General features: G+C 37.4%; 1 protein-coding gene across 1 annotated transcript in view; it reads left to right on the forward strand.

Annotated features, from left to right (window-relative positions):
- CDH17 (cadherin 17) overlaps window positions 1-20,191 on the forward strand; it is a 62,196-nt gene that overhangs the window by 31,752 nt on the left and 10,253 nt on the right. The window contains exons 8-14 of the mRNA XM_072603548.1: window positions 2,621-2,752; window positions 3,443-3,593; window positions 6,817-7,032; window positions 7,819-7,895; window positions 10,103-10,294; window positions 14,750-14,994; window positions 18,208-18,338. Coding sequence (XP_072459649.1) covers window positions 2,621-2,752; window positions 3,443-3,593; window positions 6,817-7,032; window positions 7,819-7,895; window positions 10,103-10,294; window positions 14,750-14,994; window positions 18,208-18,338 — 1,144 coding nt within the window. The remainder of the gene's footprint in view (window positions 1-2,620; window positions 2,753-3,442; window positions 3,594-6,816; window positions 7,033-7,818; window positions 7,896-10,102; window positions 10,295-14,749; window positions 14,995-18,207; window positions 18,339-20,191) is intronic.

A 20,191-nucleotide genomic window follows, 5' to 3' on the forward strand; every position in this document is an offset into this window, starting at 1 on the left:
GACTTTTAGAAGAGCTTTTAGAAAGTCAAATAGCTTTTAGAGAGGGGTGTTTATTAATACGGTGTAGTAATAATAGCTGGGCCAAACCATTTCCTTCACCACTCCTTTTGTCTGAGACATACTTCCCCAAGAATCCAGAGTCCAGGAAAAAAAGTGAGCTTAAACTTAGAGAGCACATTTGGCAAAATGGATGACTCATAGCACTTGGTTAATGGAAGTCCTTTTCTCCCATTCATGGAGTGCTCAGGAAGCTCTCTTTAAGCATGATGAGTCTATATTGAATTTGTCCTTGGTCCCAATGCATGTTTCCATGATCTGATCCAGTGATATTGCTAGGATATTAATGGGAAGTTAGAAAATCTAACATCCACTGCCCCTTTGAAACTTAAATGGTTGAGGACTAAGAGCCCTCCTTCTCTACTTTTCTTTCCTTCTCCCTTCATCTTATGTTGCCTCTTTAGAGTATTCTAGAAAGCCATACTTGCTCCAACTTCTGCAGTTCTTGGGACTTGATGTTCCAGAGCGTAACAAAACCTCCTAGTAAGACTTCCTATCTGGTGTCATTTGACTTCATCAGATGACTTTCAAAGACTTTCATACTTCTTCTAAGGGCTATTATTGAGATAGACTAACCACTTACTTTAAGTAGAATATAACTTGATTGAGTAAATAGCACATTGCTGACCTTTCTTTATGTTGTGACATGGTGACATTATCTGTGTGAGAGCATGTCCATTCCACACAGTGTATACCTGATGATGATGCTTTGCTTTTTGACTATAATTTCAGTTTAGAATTATGTTTCTTCTATTTATGTCCCTTGTCTTTGTTTTGGATATGGTGCCCGGAATATGATTCTGATGTTGTCAAGGGATAAGGTCTATAGATAAGACTGACTGAAAGCACAATCGTGAAGTCAGCATTTTTTTCAAAGTTCTCTGACTTGGTTTTTTGTAAGTCTCTCCATGTTCTAGGTACCAACATCTATTCTACCTGTTTAGTGCCATCATGCTGCCCCTTTCAGCTACCCATGATCCCCCTATGTGATCCCTCATCCAGATTTGCCTCTCTTTGACAGCGATTCATAGTTTTCCCTCCACCAAGGCTTCAGTCAATGAACTCGGAGGAAGGGGATGGGATAAGCCAAATAAATCACCTACAGTTTGAGTATTAATGGCTATTAATGTGCTACTTGTCTCATTGAAATTTGCCAGGTAATTAGAGAGAATAAGTTGTTAATGACAGAAAGAAAAATAATTAGTCCAGTAACTCTTCTGACACATTTCAAGTCTCATGTCTAATAGGGCAGCCTTGCTATTGAATTTTCTTGCCATTTCAAAAAACCTCCAGAATCTGGCATGCACCTTATCCCTAATGTTCTAAGACTAAACATCTTGGGGAGGGATTTATATTATTTACAGATCCATTAGCTTTCTTAAACATCTCCCAGGAGAACAGTTCAAATTGTCCTCTTTTTTTAAATTCATTTGTGGTAAATTTTTGAAGCCTGTAGTAAGTCAGGACTCCAATCTTTAAATTTTGTCTGCCACAAAGAACATTTTGTCTCTTGTACAGATAGGTTGATACACATCCTTGAACATCAGTTAGAGTTCCAAGACAGAGGGTGGTGTGGAGGGGAGACAGGGCAAATACTACATGCTTTAGATAGGTCAGATTAGTATTATTTTGTGAGGGAAAAATGCTTCTGAAAATGTAATCATCCCTGTTTTTGTAATAATTTAACCTTGAAAGGTGAAAACTTTCTTCAGTCAACTGGCATTTACTAAGTGCCTACTATGTAGCAGGCACTAAGCTAAGTGCTGGAGCATCTTTGGTTGGAAGTTAAATGTTCGATTGCCAGTACACTTGTACACATATATAGCCACACACACATGAGTTGTTCCATATGCACAAAAGCATAACAATATCACAACTGTTCAATTTTTGAAAAAGCAAAATGATTAGGCAATAAAGAAGCATTATTACTTGTCCCTGCTTTATACTAAGCAATGTACTAGATACTGGCGACACAAAAATAAAGATGAAAACAGTCCCTGTCTTCACAGAGCTTACATTCCATCAGAAGGGACACACATTCAAATACTCACGTAAATACAAAGTCAATATAAAATCAAATACAAAGCAGTTCGAGAGGGAGGACACCCGCAGCAGGCAGGGTCAGGGAAGCCTGCCCATAGGAAAGTATCTGACACAACAAAGCTACAGCTTTTCAGATTTAAGAGGTGACATAGTGTGATGGAAATAGTTCCTTATTTAGATGGAGCCGCAGAGTTTGGCACTGAGTCCTGCCACTGCTGTTTGGTACCTATGCTACCTTAAACAAGTGACAAGCCCTCTCTGGGCCTCAGTTTTCGTATCGCTAGAGTGAGGACCTTGGCATAGAATCAGGGGTCCGGAACCTGTGGCCTCAAGGCCATGTGTGGCCCTTTAGATTTGTTCTGTGAAGCTACACGTGAGGACTTAAAGGGTCACATGTGGTGTCAAGGCTGCAGTTTACACATCCCTGGGCTAGATAGTCTCTAAGATCTCATATATCTCTAAATCAATTTATCTTTGCTTGCATTTCACAAACTGTCTCTTGTTGTTTGGGGGACTCTAGGTGCGGTGGAATGAGCCAGGTGCCCATTATTCCTTATTTGTAAAGGAGACACTAATTCGATTCCCATTTTCAATTGACCAAGATGGAATTATTTATGTGACTCAACCCTTGGACAGAGAAGAAAAGGAATCGGTAAGTAACTTTGAAACCATCATGAGTGGCAAAGCATGGTCTTAGCTAGGGGCACCAATGATAGCAACAGGGATTTTATTAAACAAACATTCTATATCCAATAAATAACTGACACATTGGATAGAGTTTTGGACTTGGAATCAGGAAGATCTATTTCAATCACCTGACTTCAAACCTCAGACAATTGCAACCTATGTAACCCTGGAAAAGCCACTTAACTTTTCTTATCCTCAGTTTCTTGATCTGTCAAATGGAGATAGCACCATTGTTGTAAGGCTCATCCAGGAAAACATATGTAAAGTGCTTTGCAAACCTTAAAGTACCATATAAAGGCAAGTCCTTTCCTCTTCCTCCTCCTCTTTGCTCTCTCTCCTCCTTCTCCTTTCTTCTCCTTTCCTCCTCCTTCCTATTTTTTCTTCCTCTTCCTCCTCTTTTTTCTTCTTCTCTTCCCCCCTTTTACTTCTTAACTTCATTCTTCTTCCTCCTCCTCACAGCATCCTATCTGCTTTCAACAAGCATGTTTCTTTTCTTCAAAATCCACCCTTTTCATTTCCCCTCCTTATTCTCCGTGTCTAAGAAAATAGCACCCAAATGGATAAAAAGAAATAGTCATTTACTTTGCTTTTCAGGGTGAGATGCAGGAATGAATTTTGGATAAATTTTATCCTGACTTTGACTTTCCTGTTTTAGTATGTCTTCTATGCAGCTGCAAAGGATGAGGTTGGATTACCCCTAGCAAGACCATTAGAAATTCTTGTTGAAGTTACAGACATTAATGACAATCCCCCTGTTTGCCCTGTTCCAGAGACAGTATTTGAGGTCCAGGAGAATGAGAAAATAGGTAAGGAATGACTATGTTATTTTCATTAGGAAAATCTTATTCCTTAGTTCCCGCTGAGCTATTTGCTTTTCCTACTTACAGCTTCATGTGCATGGGGAAAATGGAATAGTAGAAATGTACTTTTAGTAGAAAATGGAATAAGATTCTGGTCCTTTTAAATATAGTTGATCTTTCAATAACTATAAAATATTTTTCTTTCAATATTTTAATATATTTTTATTGATGTCTTAATACTGTACATCAGCTACATTTCACTATGTATTCCCCCTTTTCTTTTTCTTCCAGAGAACAATTCTTTGTTACAAAAACTTATGGGAGAAATATAGTTAAGTAAAACCAACCAAAACATTAAAAAAAAAATACAACCTGATATGTGTGTAGTGTTCTATATCCATAGTTACCTACTTATACAAAGAAGTTAGGGAAGTATCATCTCATATTTCTTCTTTGGGGTCAAATTTGGTCATTATGATTTTATAGCATTCAGCTTTGTTTGATTTTTTGTTCCATTTTCATTGCTGTAAGACATTGTGGATATTGTTTCCCTAGTTCTACTTATATTACTTTGAATGAGTTTGTATAAGTCGTCCCATACTTCTCTGCATTAATCATATTTAGTTTGTAAGCACAGTAGTGTTATATTATATCTATGTATCACAATTTCTTTAGCCATTCCTTAATCATTGGACAACTACTTAGTTTCTAGTTCTTTACTTTAAAATATTTCTTTTAATCATAGCATTTCTATCTTGAAAAGAACTTTGAGAGATCATCTGGTCTACCTTCCAATCTTCTGTCAATATCACACTTAAACCATCTTGGTTTATTACTTTAACAACATAAAAAAAAAGATTCCTGGGAGAAACAAAACCACTCTTTCTCTCTACTCCTTTCTCCCCTTCCAGCCACACATTGTGTTGTTTCATCAGTCCTTCTGAAAAAAAAAATGCAGAATGGTTCCATTCTCCAAATGAAATTACTGACATTCTACATAGTGGGTTTACCATCAGGTTCTGAAATGACGCTGGGTTCTGAAGCTGCTATACACTCTTGCATAAGAAATATTTTCCCAGCAATTAACAGAGGAGTTATTTATCTTTTGCTTCCCAACTCAGAATCTCAGCAGGAATATTAACCTTGTGATAAATTGCTTGTAGATCTGGGATTTTTAGGGAGTTGTTAGGCTATATAGGTACCACAGCAAGTTGAATTTGTGATCAATTGTTACGTAGTGTTAAAACTTTCAATCGACACACCTTTCCTTTTTCTTTAAAAGCAGGGATATATTTTGGTGAGTGCAGAATAGTCTTGTGTTATTTGAATTTCTTTCCTTTCTATTGGAAGGCCTTTCTCTTGACAGCTAACAATTTTTTGTTTCTCAATGGAATTTTTTGGTTTAATCACTATATATTTTGGAGTTTGCAGCTTTGGATTTTTTCTGGAGGTGATCTATGGATTCTTTTGATTGGCACTTTGTTTTCTGAGTTCAGAAGTTCTGGACAGTTTTCTCATATTTATTGCATTATGGTATTCAGGTTTTTTGACTTATGTTCTTCTGGGATTCCTGTAATCCTTAAGTTATTTCTGTCCATTTTGTCTTTGAGATCAATGTATTTTGGTTGTATGGAGAGCATGTTTTCTTTTAACCTTATTACTTTTAGTTTCTCTTCTTCCAGTTGCTCAATGGACCAGCATTTGTTAAGCATGTACTATGTGCCAGGTGTTGTGTTAAGTGCTGGAAATACAAAAAGAGACTATATACAGGATTAATTAGAAATAAGTAATGAGGGAAGAAACTAGAATTAAAGTCATCCTTCTAGTTTGTCCTCCACTTCCATGTATTTGCATCTTTAATCAATTATCTCCTCTTTTGTGTCTTTGGTAAGACTTGCCACCACAGATTCAAGTTTTCCTATTCTGCCAAATATTCCTGCTTGCAGGCCACAAATCTTACTCTCACAATGATTATTTCTTTTTTGAACCATTTAGAAATATCATTCTGTAGTTCTTTGCCCTCTTCAGAATCTACAGGGTCTTCTGCCTCATTAGGTGTTGAATCATTTTCCTTATCTTGCAAGATTTATTCATAGATGCTGAAAATCTCTTAGGAGCTCTGGAAGCCACATTTTCTTCTGCTGTTAATGTCTTCCCTATTGGTTTAACTGATTTTGTTGAAGGCCTTTAAATTTTCTTCTTTTTGAGATCTTTGGCAATTTTAACCATTTTCCTTATTTTCCCTTATTGTTTACTTTCTGATTCAGTCTCCTCCCATGGCAGTTTCCCTAGAGACTGGATCTCAAAGCATCTCAGCCTCCTTGCACACTGATTTACAGTTCAGTAGTTTAGGTCTTTGCTCCAAATGATTTCTGGAGTAACTAAACTGGCCACAGCTGAATGCTGGGCTCTTTCCCTCACATCTCAGTGGAATGCCACACAGCCTTTTCCCCCTTCCCTCCCATGTGTTCTGCCCTATTCCTTTTGTTTTTTGATCCAGTGACACCAATCACTTCCATGCCACTATTATAGTCTGAGAAAATGTCTAGCATTTGGAATTTAGATCTCAATGGCACTAGAGGTGTGAATCGGCATATAGAATTGTGCTTTATTACAAGGTTGGACACATATACTGCTTTGTTCCCTCTCTTCTTCCATGCAGGATAAGCTCTATTGCAGCACAGAATGTTGCCACTGGGGCTATCATAGTGTGAGAAAATTTATGCCACTTCAAGTTTGGCTCTCTGAGGCCCTGGGAATCTACATTGAGGAGGGGTCAGGGAGAAGAGTTTGGTTATGGATCAACTTGTGTAGCCTTGCTCTGGAACTGTGGTGGGCAATGGGGAAAGAAGTACTGAATCAGTGCTCATTAGGGGTTAGGGAATAATCCCTAATTTATCATGCCTTCTCTGATGTTAATTCATTGAATTTTTGCCTTGTTTGTTCCTTAATGTCCTAGACTATGGCAACCACTTGAAATTGATTTATTTCTGTTGCAAATTTCTATTTTGGAGAGCTTTGAGAGGATTAGAGAAAATATCTAGTCTTCTATCTTGTTGGTCACTTGACCTGGAAATCCTAAGCTAATTTTCAATATTTTCCACATCCATATTGGTTCAACTTAGTTCTATGGGTTTTTTTGGTATCCAGTATTTTTATAGGAGAAGTAGATTGGCTTTCTCTCTGAGAGACCCTCCAACTGACTCATTCTATTTTTTCTTTTCCACAGGGAGCAATATTGGAGTTTTCCATGCCTATGACATGGATCAAAAAGGCACTGCTAATAGTTTTATACAGTACGCAATTGTGGAGCAGAGCCCCTTGCTTCCAAGTGATAATCTCTTCTCTATTCAAAATATTGATGGAATAATTCAGTTAGCTAAAGGATCCTTAAGAAAGCAAGATCAAGCTCAGTATCATTTGAAAGTGCAAGCATCAGATCCAGGTTAGTGCCTTCTGATCCCTAAATCCAGAAGAAACTGTAGAGGATCTTTTATGTGCTGATTTTTGGTTGTGATTGGTTTGTATTCCTTGTCACATTTGCTCTCTGATGTTTTTTTTAAATCACTGAAGAGAATGGATACTCAAAACATAAATGGTACCCTTGGGGCCCGGTGATCGAAAAGTCAATCACTTTGCCTCGTTCTTCCCCTTCTGATCTAGGAGGGCCTTCCTTTGTGAAGGAAGAGGAGAGTTAGGCCTTTCTTTGCTGTCCTATTCTCTTATTGCAGACTACTACCAAACTTGAGAGCAGAATTCCCCGGCTTGAATGTAGCAGCAGGAGAATCTTCCTCTCCTCAGTATAAACAAGAAGAGGAAGTCTCCTCTCTAGGCTTATTACTGCTAGCTCTCCATTTTCTGGGTCCAATTCTCCTCCTCATATCATTAGACTCAAATTGTACAAATGAGAAATAAGTATTTATTATAGTCCTTTCCCCTCTCCCAGACATTGAGTGTACCTGTTCTATGTCCAACATCCAGAAAACCTGAGAATCAATCAATTTGTCAATCGCCCCAAACACTTTTGCATTTAAAGAGAACTTAAAGAAAGTTAACAACGTGGTAGGCACCAGAGGGATACAAAATAAGGGTAAGACAGGCCACCTGAATGCCTGTTGGCACTGGAATTCTGTTTGTTTCTGTACCCTTGCAATTTGGATGTTCCTTAATGGTTTGGGCAAAGGGATTTTTGGTGGAGGTTTTAGGTGACTTTGCTTTGTTTGATTTTCAGCTTTCAAGACAATCTGTAACGTGACAATAAATGTTATTGATATCAATGATCAGATCCCCATTTTTGAAAAAAACCATGTGAGTATTTATTGACCTCTACCTTTTTTCTTACTGCCTGACTATGATTTTTGGAACAAAATGTGAGATGAAGAAACATCCTGAAGTCTCACACACACACATAAACACACACACATACACACACACAAGAGAAAATCCAGATATAGCAGCTAACTGTAGTAAACACACCAGCAACACATGCATTTGCTTTCAAAGGAAAATCTAGTGATCATTCTTTTTTTGATAAACTATACAAATTCAAACTGGGCATGGTGGCACATATATTTTTAATCTCACCTAATGGGGAGGCTAAGGCCAGAAGATCTTTTGAGTTCAAGAGTTGTAGACGATAGTAGACAATGGCTATTGGGCATGTGCACTAAATTCAGCATTAACATGATGAGCCCACAAGAGTGGGGAACTATCAGGTCACCTAGAGAGAGGTAGACCAACCTAAATTAGAAACATAGAAGATCAAAACTCCAATGACTGTTGGGCCTGTGGGTAACCCTTCTATTTCCAGCTTAGGAGAGATGGGGAAACCTAGTCTTAAAAAACTAAACCAAACTAAAACTCATTCAAATACAATCCCATTCTGCTAAATACTATTATGTCACACAAAGAAAGTTTCCAGTCACTGTACTGGAATTTGAATCCAGTTATTTCATAGGCTAGTTGATAATACAAAAGTCCATCATAATTAAAGGACAAGAACAATCCTTTGGAATTCATTATAGATTATTGTTCTATATTGAAATACATAATTTATTAGCATGTTTTAAACAAGCATGTTTAGTGCAAATTAACATAAGTGGAATAGTTTTCATTGAAAAGACATCATCTTTGATAGACTTTTATTGAAAGTCTATCACCTATACAATGACTAATAAATGCATTTTGCTTTGAAAGTCATTGTAAATTGTGGTAAAAAAAAATAATTCTTCCTATAACTATTGGCAGTTTAAGCCCTTTTTGTGAATAACTATTATATGAGAGAGAGAAAATTAAAAAAAAACAATAATGTGATGGCTTAAGATAAAAATATCCATAAAACAAAGCAGGGAAAACAAATTTAACGCTTCTAGAAAAATATTGATGACCATTTTTACTATTAGGAGATTTGAAACTTACTAAGTGGTTTTATTCAACATTTCATTTAAATGAACTGTTAAAATTTGTTACTTAAAAAAACTATTTAGGAACTCATTTGACTCGATTCTGGGGTTATATTTGAACATAATTCTTTAATGAGTGATTGGAAGATCAGAGATGACAAATCCAACCCCTCAACTTAGTCATAACTAAAAGGAGATTTAAGTTTTTTTTTTTTTAGAAGTTCTGGAGTGTTTAGAAGTGTAACAGATTGATTGTAGACTAGGCACAAAGGATACACAAATATGGAATAAATAGAACTTTCAGCCTCACTGAGTGCCCAATCATTTGAGTTCCTTGTTCCTTTTTTCTAGCAAATGACAGACCTAGGATTTGGATTGAGATCCTTAGACTGGATATCTGGGATTTCCATTCATTCATTCATTCATTTATTTATTTATTTGTTCATTCATTCATTCATTCATTTATTTATTTTTCTGTACCATCAGCTATGTCCCTGGTCTTCCGAAACTAGTGAGGCAAGTTTTTCACTTGGGAATTAGCAGATTTATTGTAGTCCAAACTCCAGCTAACCTGAATTCCTTATCACCTTATATTTTCATACTTTTCAAGCCTTTGCTCTTGTCATTCCCTATATCTAGAATTCTCCATTCCCATCTCTTCCTAGTGAAGCCCTATCCAACCTTCAGGAAACCAGCCCAAATTAATATCTCATCCTTGATCCTCCCTAACAGAAATTATATTTCCTTCCTAAATTATATCACAGCTAGCACTTTGTTTCTCTCATGAACCTGTGGTATTGTTTGCTTCATCGTTATTGCAGTGTTGCTCTATATTTACTTACTACCATGTTTCCCCTGAATGTATAGAGCTTGCATTTAGAGGAAAAATAGTAATAAGTGATTATGTAACAGCTCTGCAATACCTATGAATACATCCAAATGTATCAGCATCAAATCAATCATATTTCTATTTCTCCCAGGACCTAGGACACTGCTGTGTAAAAGTTGATGCATAATACATGACTACAGAATGCATGAATGAGTGAATGAATACAGTATCTTCTCATGCTTCTTTTGAGCGTTCTCATATCTTTGTCTTTCCTTTTCCTCCAGTATGGCAATCTGACTATTGATGAAAACGTTGCTGTTGGAACAACAATTCTTACCATCCAGGCTACAGATGGGGATGAACCACATACTGGGAGCGCCAAAGTCCTGTATAATATTATTAAGGGGGACCCTGAGAGAAAACTTGTGATTGACACTGATCCTGTCACTAATGCAGGCTATGTCAAGATAAATAAGGTGAATGACCCATTTTAACAGGATCCATTGTTGTTCATACCTCAATAGGTCTATTTGGTTTTTGTACTGAGGACATATGATGTCATTTAAAGAATGGAGGATTTCACTTTAGCAGGCCTGAGTTAACAGCCTGATAATGTATATGACATCATACGACCATGTCCGGATTACTTACCTTCCCTGAGTCTCAGTTTCCTCATCTTTCAAATGAGGATATTAACACTTGCATGACCCACCTTTTGCTACAAAGTGTGTTACAAACCTTAAGGTACTAGATATGTGGGTTGTGAATGTGAAGAACTATGATTCGCTTGAGCAGAATAACTGTGTTATGTGGATGTCTTCATTGCAATTCAGTATTACAAAGTCTGAATGTAGGTGTAAGTAATTTTAAGTGTGTGTACAGAGTCCAGATTTGGGTGTTATCTGCAGTGTTATGCATGAAAAAGGACAGGCCTTAACATTAGTTCTGGGTATGGCTTCACTAACTACCTGGGGAATGCTGGCTGATGTTTCCCCTTATGTCTACTTATGCTACTGGTAGCTAAGGGAAAATTTCAGAACATTCTCTTCAGGATAGGATAGATGAGCCCGATGGTCAATTCTCATTGTAAATCACTAAACTACCAGGGGATCAGACAGTCAAGGACCAAGTTCTAGTTACCTTTGTTACCCACCCATCCCCCCCTCCAAAGTATCTATAAGTTGACAGAATCTCACAAGGTATCCCTATTCTTCAGAGCACACAAAAAAATATGGCAAAACTACATTGAACCAGTGAAAACTATTCAAAATGAGACTTGCATCTCAGAAAATCAAGAATAAAGGGCCAGACTGCTAGACACTAACGGGGTAGGAAGCCTTAGTAACCTAAATCCTATATTTATTTTCAGTCAACTGGTCCAGAGCTACAATGCACACCAAGAGTAGGTTTCTAGTTCTCAAAGCAATAACCACTCATTAATGGACCATTCTTTTGAGAAGTTCTCTTGTGCTGCCACAATGCCCAGGTACTGGTATGCCTGATGAGCCAGCCCTTTCAGCACCATGGTTAGCAAGCTTGATCAGAACTATAGACTTCCTATAGTTGCTGACACTATTATGATAAATGAATCATTTGCCTTCTCTTGAATTTAGTTTCCTCATTTGCAAAATTATTGTTATTGTTTGTCTTTTGTTTTCAAAGAAGACCAGTGACATCATAGGTAATATCTTAACTTGCACGTGAATTGGATTTAAGTGAGGCATAGCTGCACAAAGTTGTTAGCTTCACTCTCTCTTCCAGAATCATAGAAGTCCCATGGCAGGACAAAAAGTCAAGATGACAGGCAATGGCCCAGCATCTTTGATGTCTAACCAAGCTCTAAGTGCTTCACAGTGCTTCGTCACCTTCATGGCCAAGGGAACAAACTGTTTTCATATACCCATCCCACCTGGGGAAGCCTTCATATGCTTGGGGTAGACATCTTCCTAATTCTTCCAACCTGATTTAGCCCATCAGCTGGCATAGCTTTACCAGGGTGTGGCTATTGTGCATTCTACAATGCATGCACATAATGCATGCTAAAGCTTCTTAGAGCTAAAGATGAGAGTTGAGTGAATCAGGTGGATACCAAAAGTGAATGAGCAGACCTGAAAAGGACTCAGTAAACCCTCACACCAGCAGTGTGAACCCCTCAATCACCCAATATAGGAAAAAGATGATAGTACTGAAAATCACCAATTCACTGAGAGCCAGGGGGCTTACAGATCAGGCATCAGGAACAGAAAGACGTTATGATCATTGTGAGTTCACCCACAAACCTCTTGAAATCTCCCTCTCCCACCAAAACTACAAAACTACCAATAAGGATACATCAGGATGCACTGTGTGGGTAAAAATAATGAATTTAGTTTCTACACTTCTTAGATATGTAATCCTGAACAGATTGTTTAACCTCTCTGAGAACTCAATTTCCTCACCTAAATAGAGATGCTAATAATCTTCAATTTCCTGATTAGTAAAATGGGAACAGTAATTTCCTATTTCACAGAATTGTTATGCTTTGGGCTTTCATCCATCTATCCATCCATCCATCCATCCATCCATCCATCCATCCATCCACTCATCCATCCAATGGGGCAGCTAGGTGGTACAATGCATAGAGCTCCATACCTGAAGTTGGGAAGATGAGTTCAAATCCAGCCTCAAACACTTACTAGCTGTGTAACCCTGGACAAGTCACTGAACCCTGTTTACCTTAGTTTCCTCTTCTGCAAAATGATCTGAAACAGAAAAAGCAAACCACTCTGGTATGTCTACCAAGAAAACTCCAAATAAAGTCATAGAGAGCCAGACAAAATGGAAACAACTGAATAACAACAATGAATACCTAGTATGAGCTAGGCACTCATTTTGTACCTAGCCAGGTGTTGGAAATATGAAGAAAAACACACCAAGACAGTCCCTGCCTTCAAGGAGCTTACATTCTATGGGGCAAGGGGTGGGATTGAGCAGGGTGGTGAGGAGGAATGGATGGGGTAGATGGGAACAACATATTCAAACAACCAAATACAAAATACCAAAAAAAAGAAGCAATTTTGGAGGAGGGGCAGTAGCCATTGAGGGATCAGGATAGGTTTCCTACAGGTGGTGAAGCACTTAAAATTTTCAATTATTTGTGTTGCAATTATTATCATAATTGTTAGTAATCATTTTTCCAATGTGTCTGGTTCCTCTTGAGTTTTCATTTTATCTCTCAGGATCATAGGTTTTTAAAAGTTGGGTGAAATATTTTTTAAAACAATTTTGGATGAGACTTTATGGCTGTCTATTTTCAGCCAGCTATGTGCTGTCTATAAAAGTAGTGAAAATACTTTCCATTTTGTCACTTCTCGATTGTGGAAAAAGATTGAAAAATGGCAGAGTACCAGAACCAGAGCAAATTTCTGGAGGACATTGTTTGTCACACTTCCTGGGTGACTCTGGGACATTAATTATAATAATTGAATTGATCTTTCAAACACCTGGGTCCAGGACAGGATTGGTGGCAAGACCATAATTTTGCTTTTTATTCAGAACTGAAAAAATGTCTTTCTACAAAGTCAAGTTAGATTGTCTCTCTAGGCAGATCCTTACCCAAGCTTGTTCTTCACAAAGTAATGGTGCCTTATCCTAGCAAACTTTTTCAATGTAATTTGTGTTACAAGTATATGTGACTTGTTCTGGTATTTTTCCAGGCGTAAAAGTTAAGCTGACAAGTTCATCACTTCCAGGACTTATTTTTGTTCGTCTTAAAAACATAAATCATGGTCATATAACCCCTACCTGAGTTTCTCCTACTCTGATAAATCTCACATTAAATACAAATTTTATGATTTGCCACATTGTTTTCACATATAAGCATGCCTACTTATAACACAACTATTAATAAGGACAATAACAATTTTCTGTTTAAATGGGAACCTGTACCCCTTATCTTCCCTCTTCAATCCCAAAAGAAATCAAGGTACTTTAACTGACAACCTTTAATATAGTGATTCAGTCAGAAAGGCATAAAGGACCTGTGATTTCATTACAAGGAGAAAAGTGCTGGTATGGGAACTACACTTGCTTTTGGTCACACAGACAGTACATGCAAGAACCCAATTCACTAACTTACTGCCTCTTGATTCAAATTCTGATAATTAAATCTTATTAAATTATAACTTTGTTCATGGGCTTCATTTTCCCTTTAAAATAATTTAAAAGCTCATTGTGGTTTCTTTACCTCAATTTCCTCATCTGTAAAATAAGAGACTTAAACTGGATGACCTCTAAGTTATCTTCCAAGTCTGACTCTATGATCTATAATTCTCTTCCAGTGCCTCATTGTGGCATGGAGGCAAAGGTTATGTTGACAAAACATAATCTCTGATAAATCCCAATAAGTTGTAAAAGTTTCCATTACAGCCTTAGTGATAAACTGTAGGGTGGCCATCTAAGGACAAGGCTAGTTAAATTCAGAGAGATGCAGGGTCATGAATTTTTTGGCAACTCCCAAAGATCATCTACCAAGGTGCAGAGGGGTTGCACTCTGTGTTGGTGGGGAGTATACCTATGTCCATGAAATTACAGGTCCCTGAAGTTCGCTGCCAATGGGTACTTCTTAATACAAGTGTATGTTTTTTTAAGTGAGCATGATGTCACCAATCCAGATTGTTATAGTGAGACGCGGTATGCTAATAATGAACTTTTTCCATCTTTCATCACCTCAACAATCCCTCGTGAGTTCTCAAAAATGACATGATAATGGTTCCTGCTTATTAAATTGTGTTCTAAGGAAATGAATCCCTGAGTAACTTGGGAATCTTATATGATAAATATAATGTTGTGTGATATTTTTGAGTGAAGCAAGGAGACTATGAATCTTTCTGAGAATAGTCAACTGGCAAAAATATGAATTAACTTTTTTTTTGTTGCTTGTTTCCCAACAGCCTCTTGATTTTGAAACAGTGTCAATGTACAATCTTACGATCAAGGCTGAAAATCCTGAGCCACTTGTTAATAATGTACAGTACAATTCAAGTTCCTATGCAACATTTATTCTTATGGTGTCAAATGTGAATGAACCTCCGGTATTCTCCATGCCATTGTACGAAGCACGAATATCTGAGAATGCTAAGGAAAACATTAAAGTAATCATGGTGAATGCCACTGATCCTGAAGGAGAAGAAATAAGGTAACAAATAGCCCTCTTTTCTCTGGGTCAGATTCATTCATTTTAATGAAAGAGACCAAGTGGCAGTTTGGGATTGGGACAAGTTTTCCCATACAAAATCAATAGGCAGACACATAACTCTCCTTTTGATCTGATCAGATATACTGTGACTAGTTTGATGCATCTGTTGCTTTGAATGAATTTTTAAGGAAACTAAATTAACAGATTATCACCTAGTAGGTAGCTAGATCATGGAATAAGTAGATTGCTAGATTTGGAGTCAGGAAGATCTGAGTTCAGATATGGCCTCATAAAATTACTGGACAGATAACCCTGGGCAAACCAGTAAACTTCAAAACGCCTCAGTTTCCTCATTATTTCTCATAATATGAGAATCTATCTCTCAGGATTGTTGAGAAAATAAAATGAGATTATATTTGTAAAGCAGTATGCAAACCTTAGAGTGCTATGGAATTTGGCTATTATTATTATATCTGCATAAGACAACGGCTTACATCTTTAGAGAATTTTCACATGGATGATCTCATTTGTGCCTTACACTATTCTTATCAAGTGAGCATGACTATCCCTATTGTATAGATGAGGACTCATTAGCTAAATAACTTTCCCAAGATCACTCGGGTAGGAAGTGGTAGGGCTAGATCTAAAAACCAGGTCCTAATTTCTGAGTGATCTTCCTGTTATTGCTTTTTGTTTCTAACTGTAATACCAAAGACATTCTGTGATGTTCTTATTCTTTTGCCTATCTTTGGCTAATAAGCATTAGGTTCCATTGGCCCTGCCTATTGAGTTCTTATGGTCACTGCCCTGTTCTCTCATCCTGGATTCCTGTTGTAAAGGAATTTTCTTTTCTGAGTGTAATAGAGATGGAGTGATGTTGGAAGCCTGTATCAGTTAGCACCCCAACATACACATGAGGGCCTGCTATCACAGGTTCTTAGATCTACATTCATAAAAGGAAAGGCATTTCATATCTTTAATGAAGCACATATATCATTCACCTATTTTAGGGGAGTCAGCACCTTGAACTTCAAAGAAAATACAGAGAAATTAAAAGTCAGCAAATATGACTTCCTCTGCCTGAATTAAACAGACAATTGGACCCCAATTGTCTGACCACAGTTACTAGAGAGGGAAGCACAACCCCTGAGTTCTCAAAAGCTCCTTAGCAGCTTCCCTGAGTCCTCATCTAGCACTCAAACTGTATTACAAACACTAAGACCCAAAGTAAAATCTCACCTTCAGAGTCTTTATACACTTTTTAGAGTCAAAGGGCATCACATCCCTCGAGAACCAGTGCCTCATTAACAAAAGGCCTAGACCTTCTTATAAGGGAAAGGTCCTCTTCAGTCATATTCAAATAGAGGCATTATACTTCTTGATTATACTAAAACAAAAACAGCAAAAGATTCTATTTTATTTGCCATTACGCAGCCCTGGAATCTAACAGTTCAATCTTGACTACAATGCTTGGGACATAGTAAGAGGTTGGAAATACTTTTTGAATCACTGATTGCCAAGCTTTTACCTTTTATAGCTTCTTTGGTTTTATGGAAAGAAACCAGACAGGGAAAACAAAACTTGGGCCCAGATAGTTTGTTTCAGTTTTGAAACCATAGTGTAGAATTACTCTTGGCAGTTAGGTGGTGCTGCAGTGGATAGAATCAGGAAGACCTGAGTTTGAATCTAGATTCAGGTACTTACTAACTGTATCCCTGAGCGAGTCACTTAATCTCTGTCTGTCTCAGTTTTTTCTGTAAAAATGGGGATAGTAGCACGTACTGTCCCAGAGTTCTTGTGAGGATCAAATGAGATGATATTTATAAAGAACTTAGCACATAGTAAGTATTTAATAAATGTTCGTTCTCTTTCCCTTATGTATAAAATAATAGGCTTGAATTGAATGATTGCTGAAGCTCCTCCTAGCTTAAAATTCAGGGATCCTGAATATGACCACATACATGGAATATAACCTGGGGCAAATGGCAGCTAGGTGGCACAATAGATAGTGCACTGGGATTGAGTCAGGAAGACTCATCTTCATAAGTTCAAGTCTTGCCTCAGATACTTACTAGTTGTGTGATCCTCTACAAGTCACAGAACCCTGTCTGACTCAATTTCCTGCTATGTAAAATGAGCTGGAGAAGGAGATGACAAACCACTCTAATATCTCTGTCAAGAAAATCCAAATGGGAACCCAAAGAGTCAAACATGACTGAAACAACACACCTGGGAAAAGGCTCCTGAAGATTGTTTCCTTTATTTATGCTTTGCCTAACCTCAAAGGATATTCTGAGAATCAATAGAAGAGAATGGAATGAGAAATTGGGTTTATTGTATGTTTGAAGAATGGGATACGTGTTTAGGGAATTGAAATTAGGGGACCGTGTGTGTATGTGTGTATGTGTATGTATGTATTGGGTTAGGGAAGGATTGAAAAAATGTACACTCTTTTTTGATAAGAAAATCAAACTGGCTAAATCTCTAATAATTAGGGAACAAGTCTGTAAACAATTTTGAGCTTTCATTTTTTGAAGTGAGATGGTATAGAAATGGATATATGGTGTAGTTATGAGTACTGAGCTTAGAAGAAGATCTGGTTTCAAAGATCTGGGACTCAGACATGTTTCCTCATCTGTAAAATGAGGATTATGATATTTGCACTCATGCAGCTGTGGAGAAAGTACCTTATAAATAAAAACAATTTTAAAAATGTGAACAGTCATCTGGAGACATTGTTAGATGATGTACCTTTAAATTTAGAGTCTGAAGTAGACTTTGGGGCCTGGGAAAATTAATATAAACTGGTCCTGGAGCATGAAGCTTGCTTTCATTTAGTAGAGGAGAAGGAAAAGGGGAAGGAAATAGAAGTTCTGGGATATTGGTACAAGACAACTGCTGAGATGGATGGAGGGAGTGGGGAGTAGAGATTTAGGGAGGTGAAGAGAAACTCACTCCAGCTGGCCATATTTTACATCCAATTTTAACTTAATATTACTAACTGGGTGCTTAATTCTCTTTTTCTATACTGCTGAAGGACTGCAAGTGCTGTCATGCTCTCAAGTTAGCACCCTGGACAAAGTCCTAGGTGCCCAGACCTAGTTAGAGTTCTATTTAAATAGTTTGATAATAAATGACAGTATCATTTGAAAAAACTAATATCATTTATGTAAAATAATATAATGTTTCTTTCGTTCCATTTCCCTTGTGAAGTTACTCTCTGAGTGAGGACAACCGAGGCTGGCTGAGAATTGATGGAGTCACTGGCGAGATCTTTACCAAGGGACACTTGGACAGAGAAACTGAAAATGATTATCAAGTGAAAGTAATAGCCACTGAGAAAGGTGAGCAATTAAAATATAATGTGATTTTTCAGATACAGATAAATAGCTACTGGTAAAACAGATCAACAAAGAAAGAGTAATTTATTAACTATTTGGATTAAAAATGAATGAATGAAAAAGTTTTTTTTAAGTGCTCACTATGTGTCAGGCACTGAGCTAAAGGCTGTGGAAACAAGATAATCCCTGTCCTCAAGGAGTTTACAATCTGATAGGGAGAGACAACACACATGGCGGAGACAGAGGTGGCTTTGGTCAGGGAAATCACAGGTTTGGTGAGTGGAGTCATAGACAAGTTGATTGACACACCCTTTCTAGGAATGATTGCTTTTCTCAGAGCTAGAGGTTGAAAGGACTGGAGAGGAAGCTTATTTGGTGGCACAGTATAAAGTTGGCTAACCATGGAACATCTTAGTAGGAGTAGATTAGAGTTAGATATGGTGAATAGTCACTAATCAAAAGCCTAGGGTCCCAATGCAGGAGCTGGAGTGCTGGGTAGAAGCTGAAAGTTGGCATATAGCAACATGGCATAAAGATATCCAGGGATCCACAAAGAAGAAAAGAAACTATCTTATGGGAAGCCATTTTAATGCTATATAAGTACTTATTTTATCTTCAACCCAGATCTGCCTTAGTGTAGTGAGAGAGAAGGGAGTTAAAATAAAATTTTGGTCTAGGTTAATCTCTTTCTGGGGTTCTCTGTATCTTCTGAGTCCTGCTAGAGTAGGAAACCACTTGGCTTTGGAAATATCTGTACTCCCAGCAAATGCTCCCACTAGGGTGGAACATATGTGGAGGCTAGTTAGGGTCTATGATACATTACTCTCATTCCCTTCCCCTCATCATATTTAATATAGCCCAGAGTTTCTCTCAGAAGGAAGGATGATCTGTCACTAATATCACTTCCAGAGACTACCATGCTTGGGAACTGAGGAATGCTATTATAGATTTATTTGAACCTCAATAACACCTCATTACTTTGTCTTATCTCCCAAAGCTTCAATCATCTATCATCAAAAAATTTGAAAAGAAAATGAAAACTTCAACAATCCAACCTGAGTTCCAGGCATAAAGATTCTTTTTCATATTTTAGATGAGGTGTACCCAATATGTCTGTATTTCAGAAAGAAAGAGAAATAAGAACAAAGGACAAAACTACTAGGAAATTCCACTGTTGTCTCCCAATCAAATGTTACCAAGAGAAGGGCTATTGACTCAACCACATTTTCTGTCTCAGTTCCCTTGACCTCTCTGGATCTCAGTCATCTTATCTGTAAAATGAGAGGACCAGAATAAAAGAAGTCTAAGATCACTTCTAATTCTAAATCTAAGAGCCTATGAGACATAGAATATATTAGTCAAGCTAAGTCAGAGTTTATGTAAGATAAGTTGTAAATATGATCATGCACATGTATGCTAAAAATGAACCTCATACTCATGAAAAGTAATAGAGCCCTCAAGAATACTACCATTTTCAAGCCTTTCAAAAAAGCAAAATTCCCTTCCCCTGCTATAAACCACATGAACAGAAAGCAGTTTGAATTGTTCATCACCATTAAAAGAAGCACTTTTCAATATATTCCTCAGTTTCAACCTCAGTTTATGTTTTCTTAAAGCTCAAACTAGTTTTGAATGAAGTATTGGTAAAAAGATAATTGGGGAATAAGAATTTTCTAGAAATTTTGATAGTTTTCTTTTTTCCTTCCTAATATATAAAGACATTATACACATTTCATCCTTGGGATCAAAAAAGAATCTTGGGATAAAATGAATAAAGCAGGAACATTTAAGGGAATGAGAACTATGGCTATAGGAGAGCTGGGATGCCAAAATGCCCAGAATAAGTTGAACCACAC

The sequence above is a fragment of the Notamacropus eugenii genome, chromosome 4 (genome assembly GCF_028372415.1).
Source record: "Notamacropus eugenii isolate mMacEug1 chromosome 4, mMacEug1.pri_v2, whole genome shotgun sequence".
Classification (NCBI taxonomy): Eukaryota; Metazoa; Chordata; class Mammalia; order Diprotodontia; family Macropodidae; genus Notamacropus; species Notamacropus eugenii.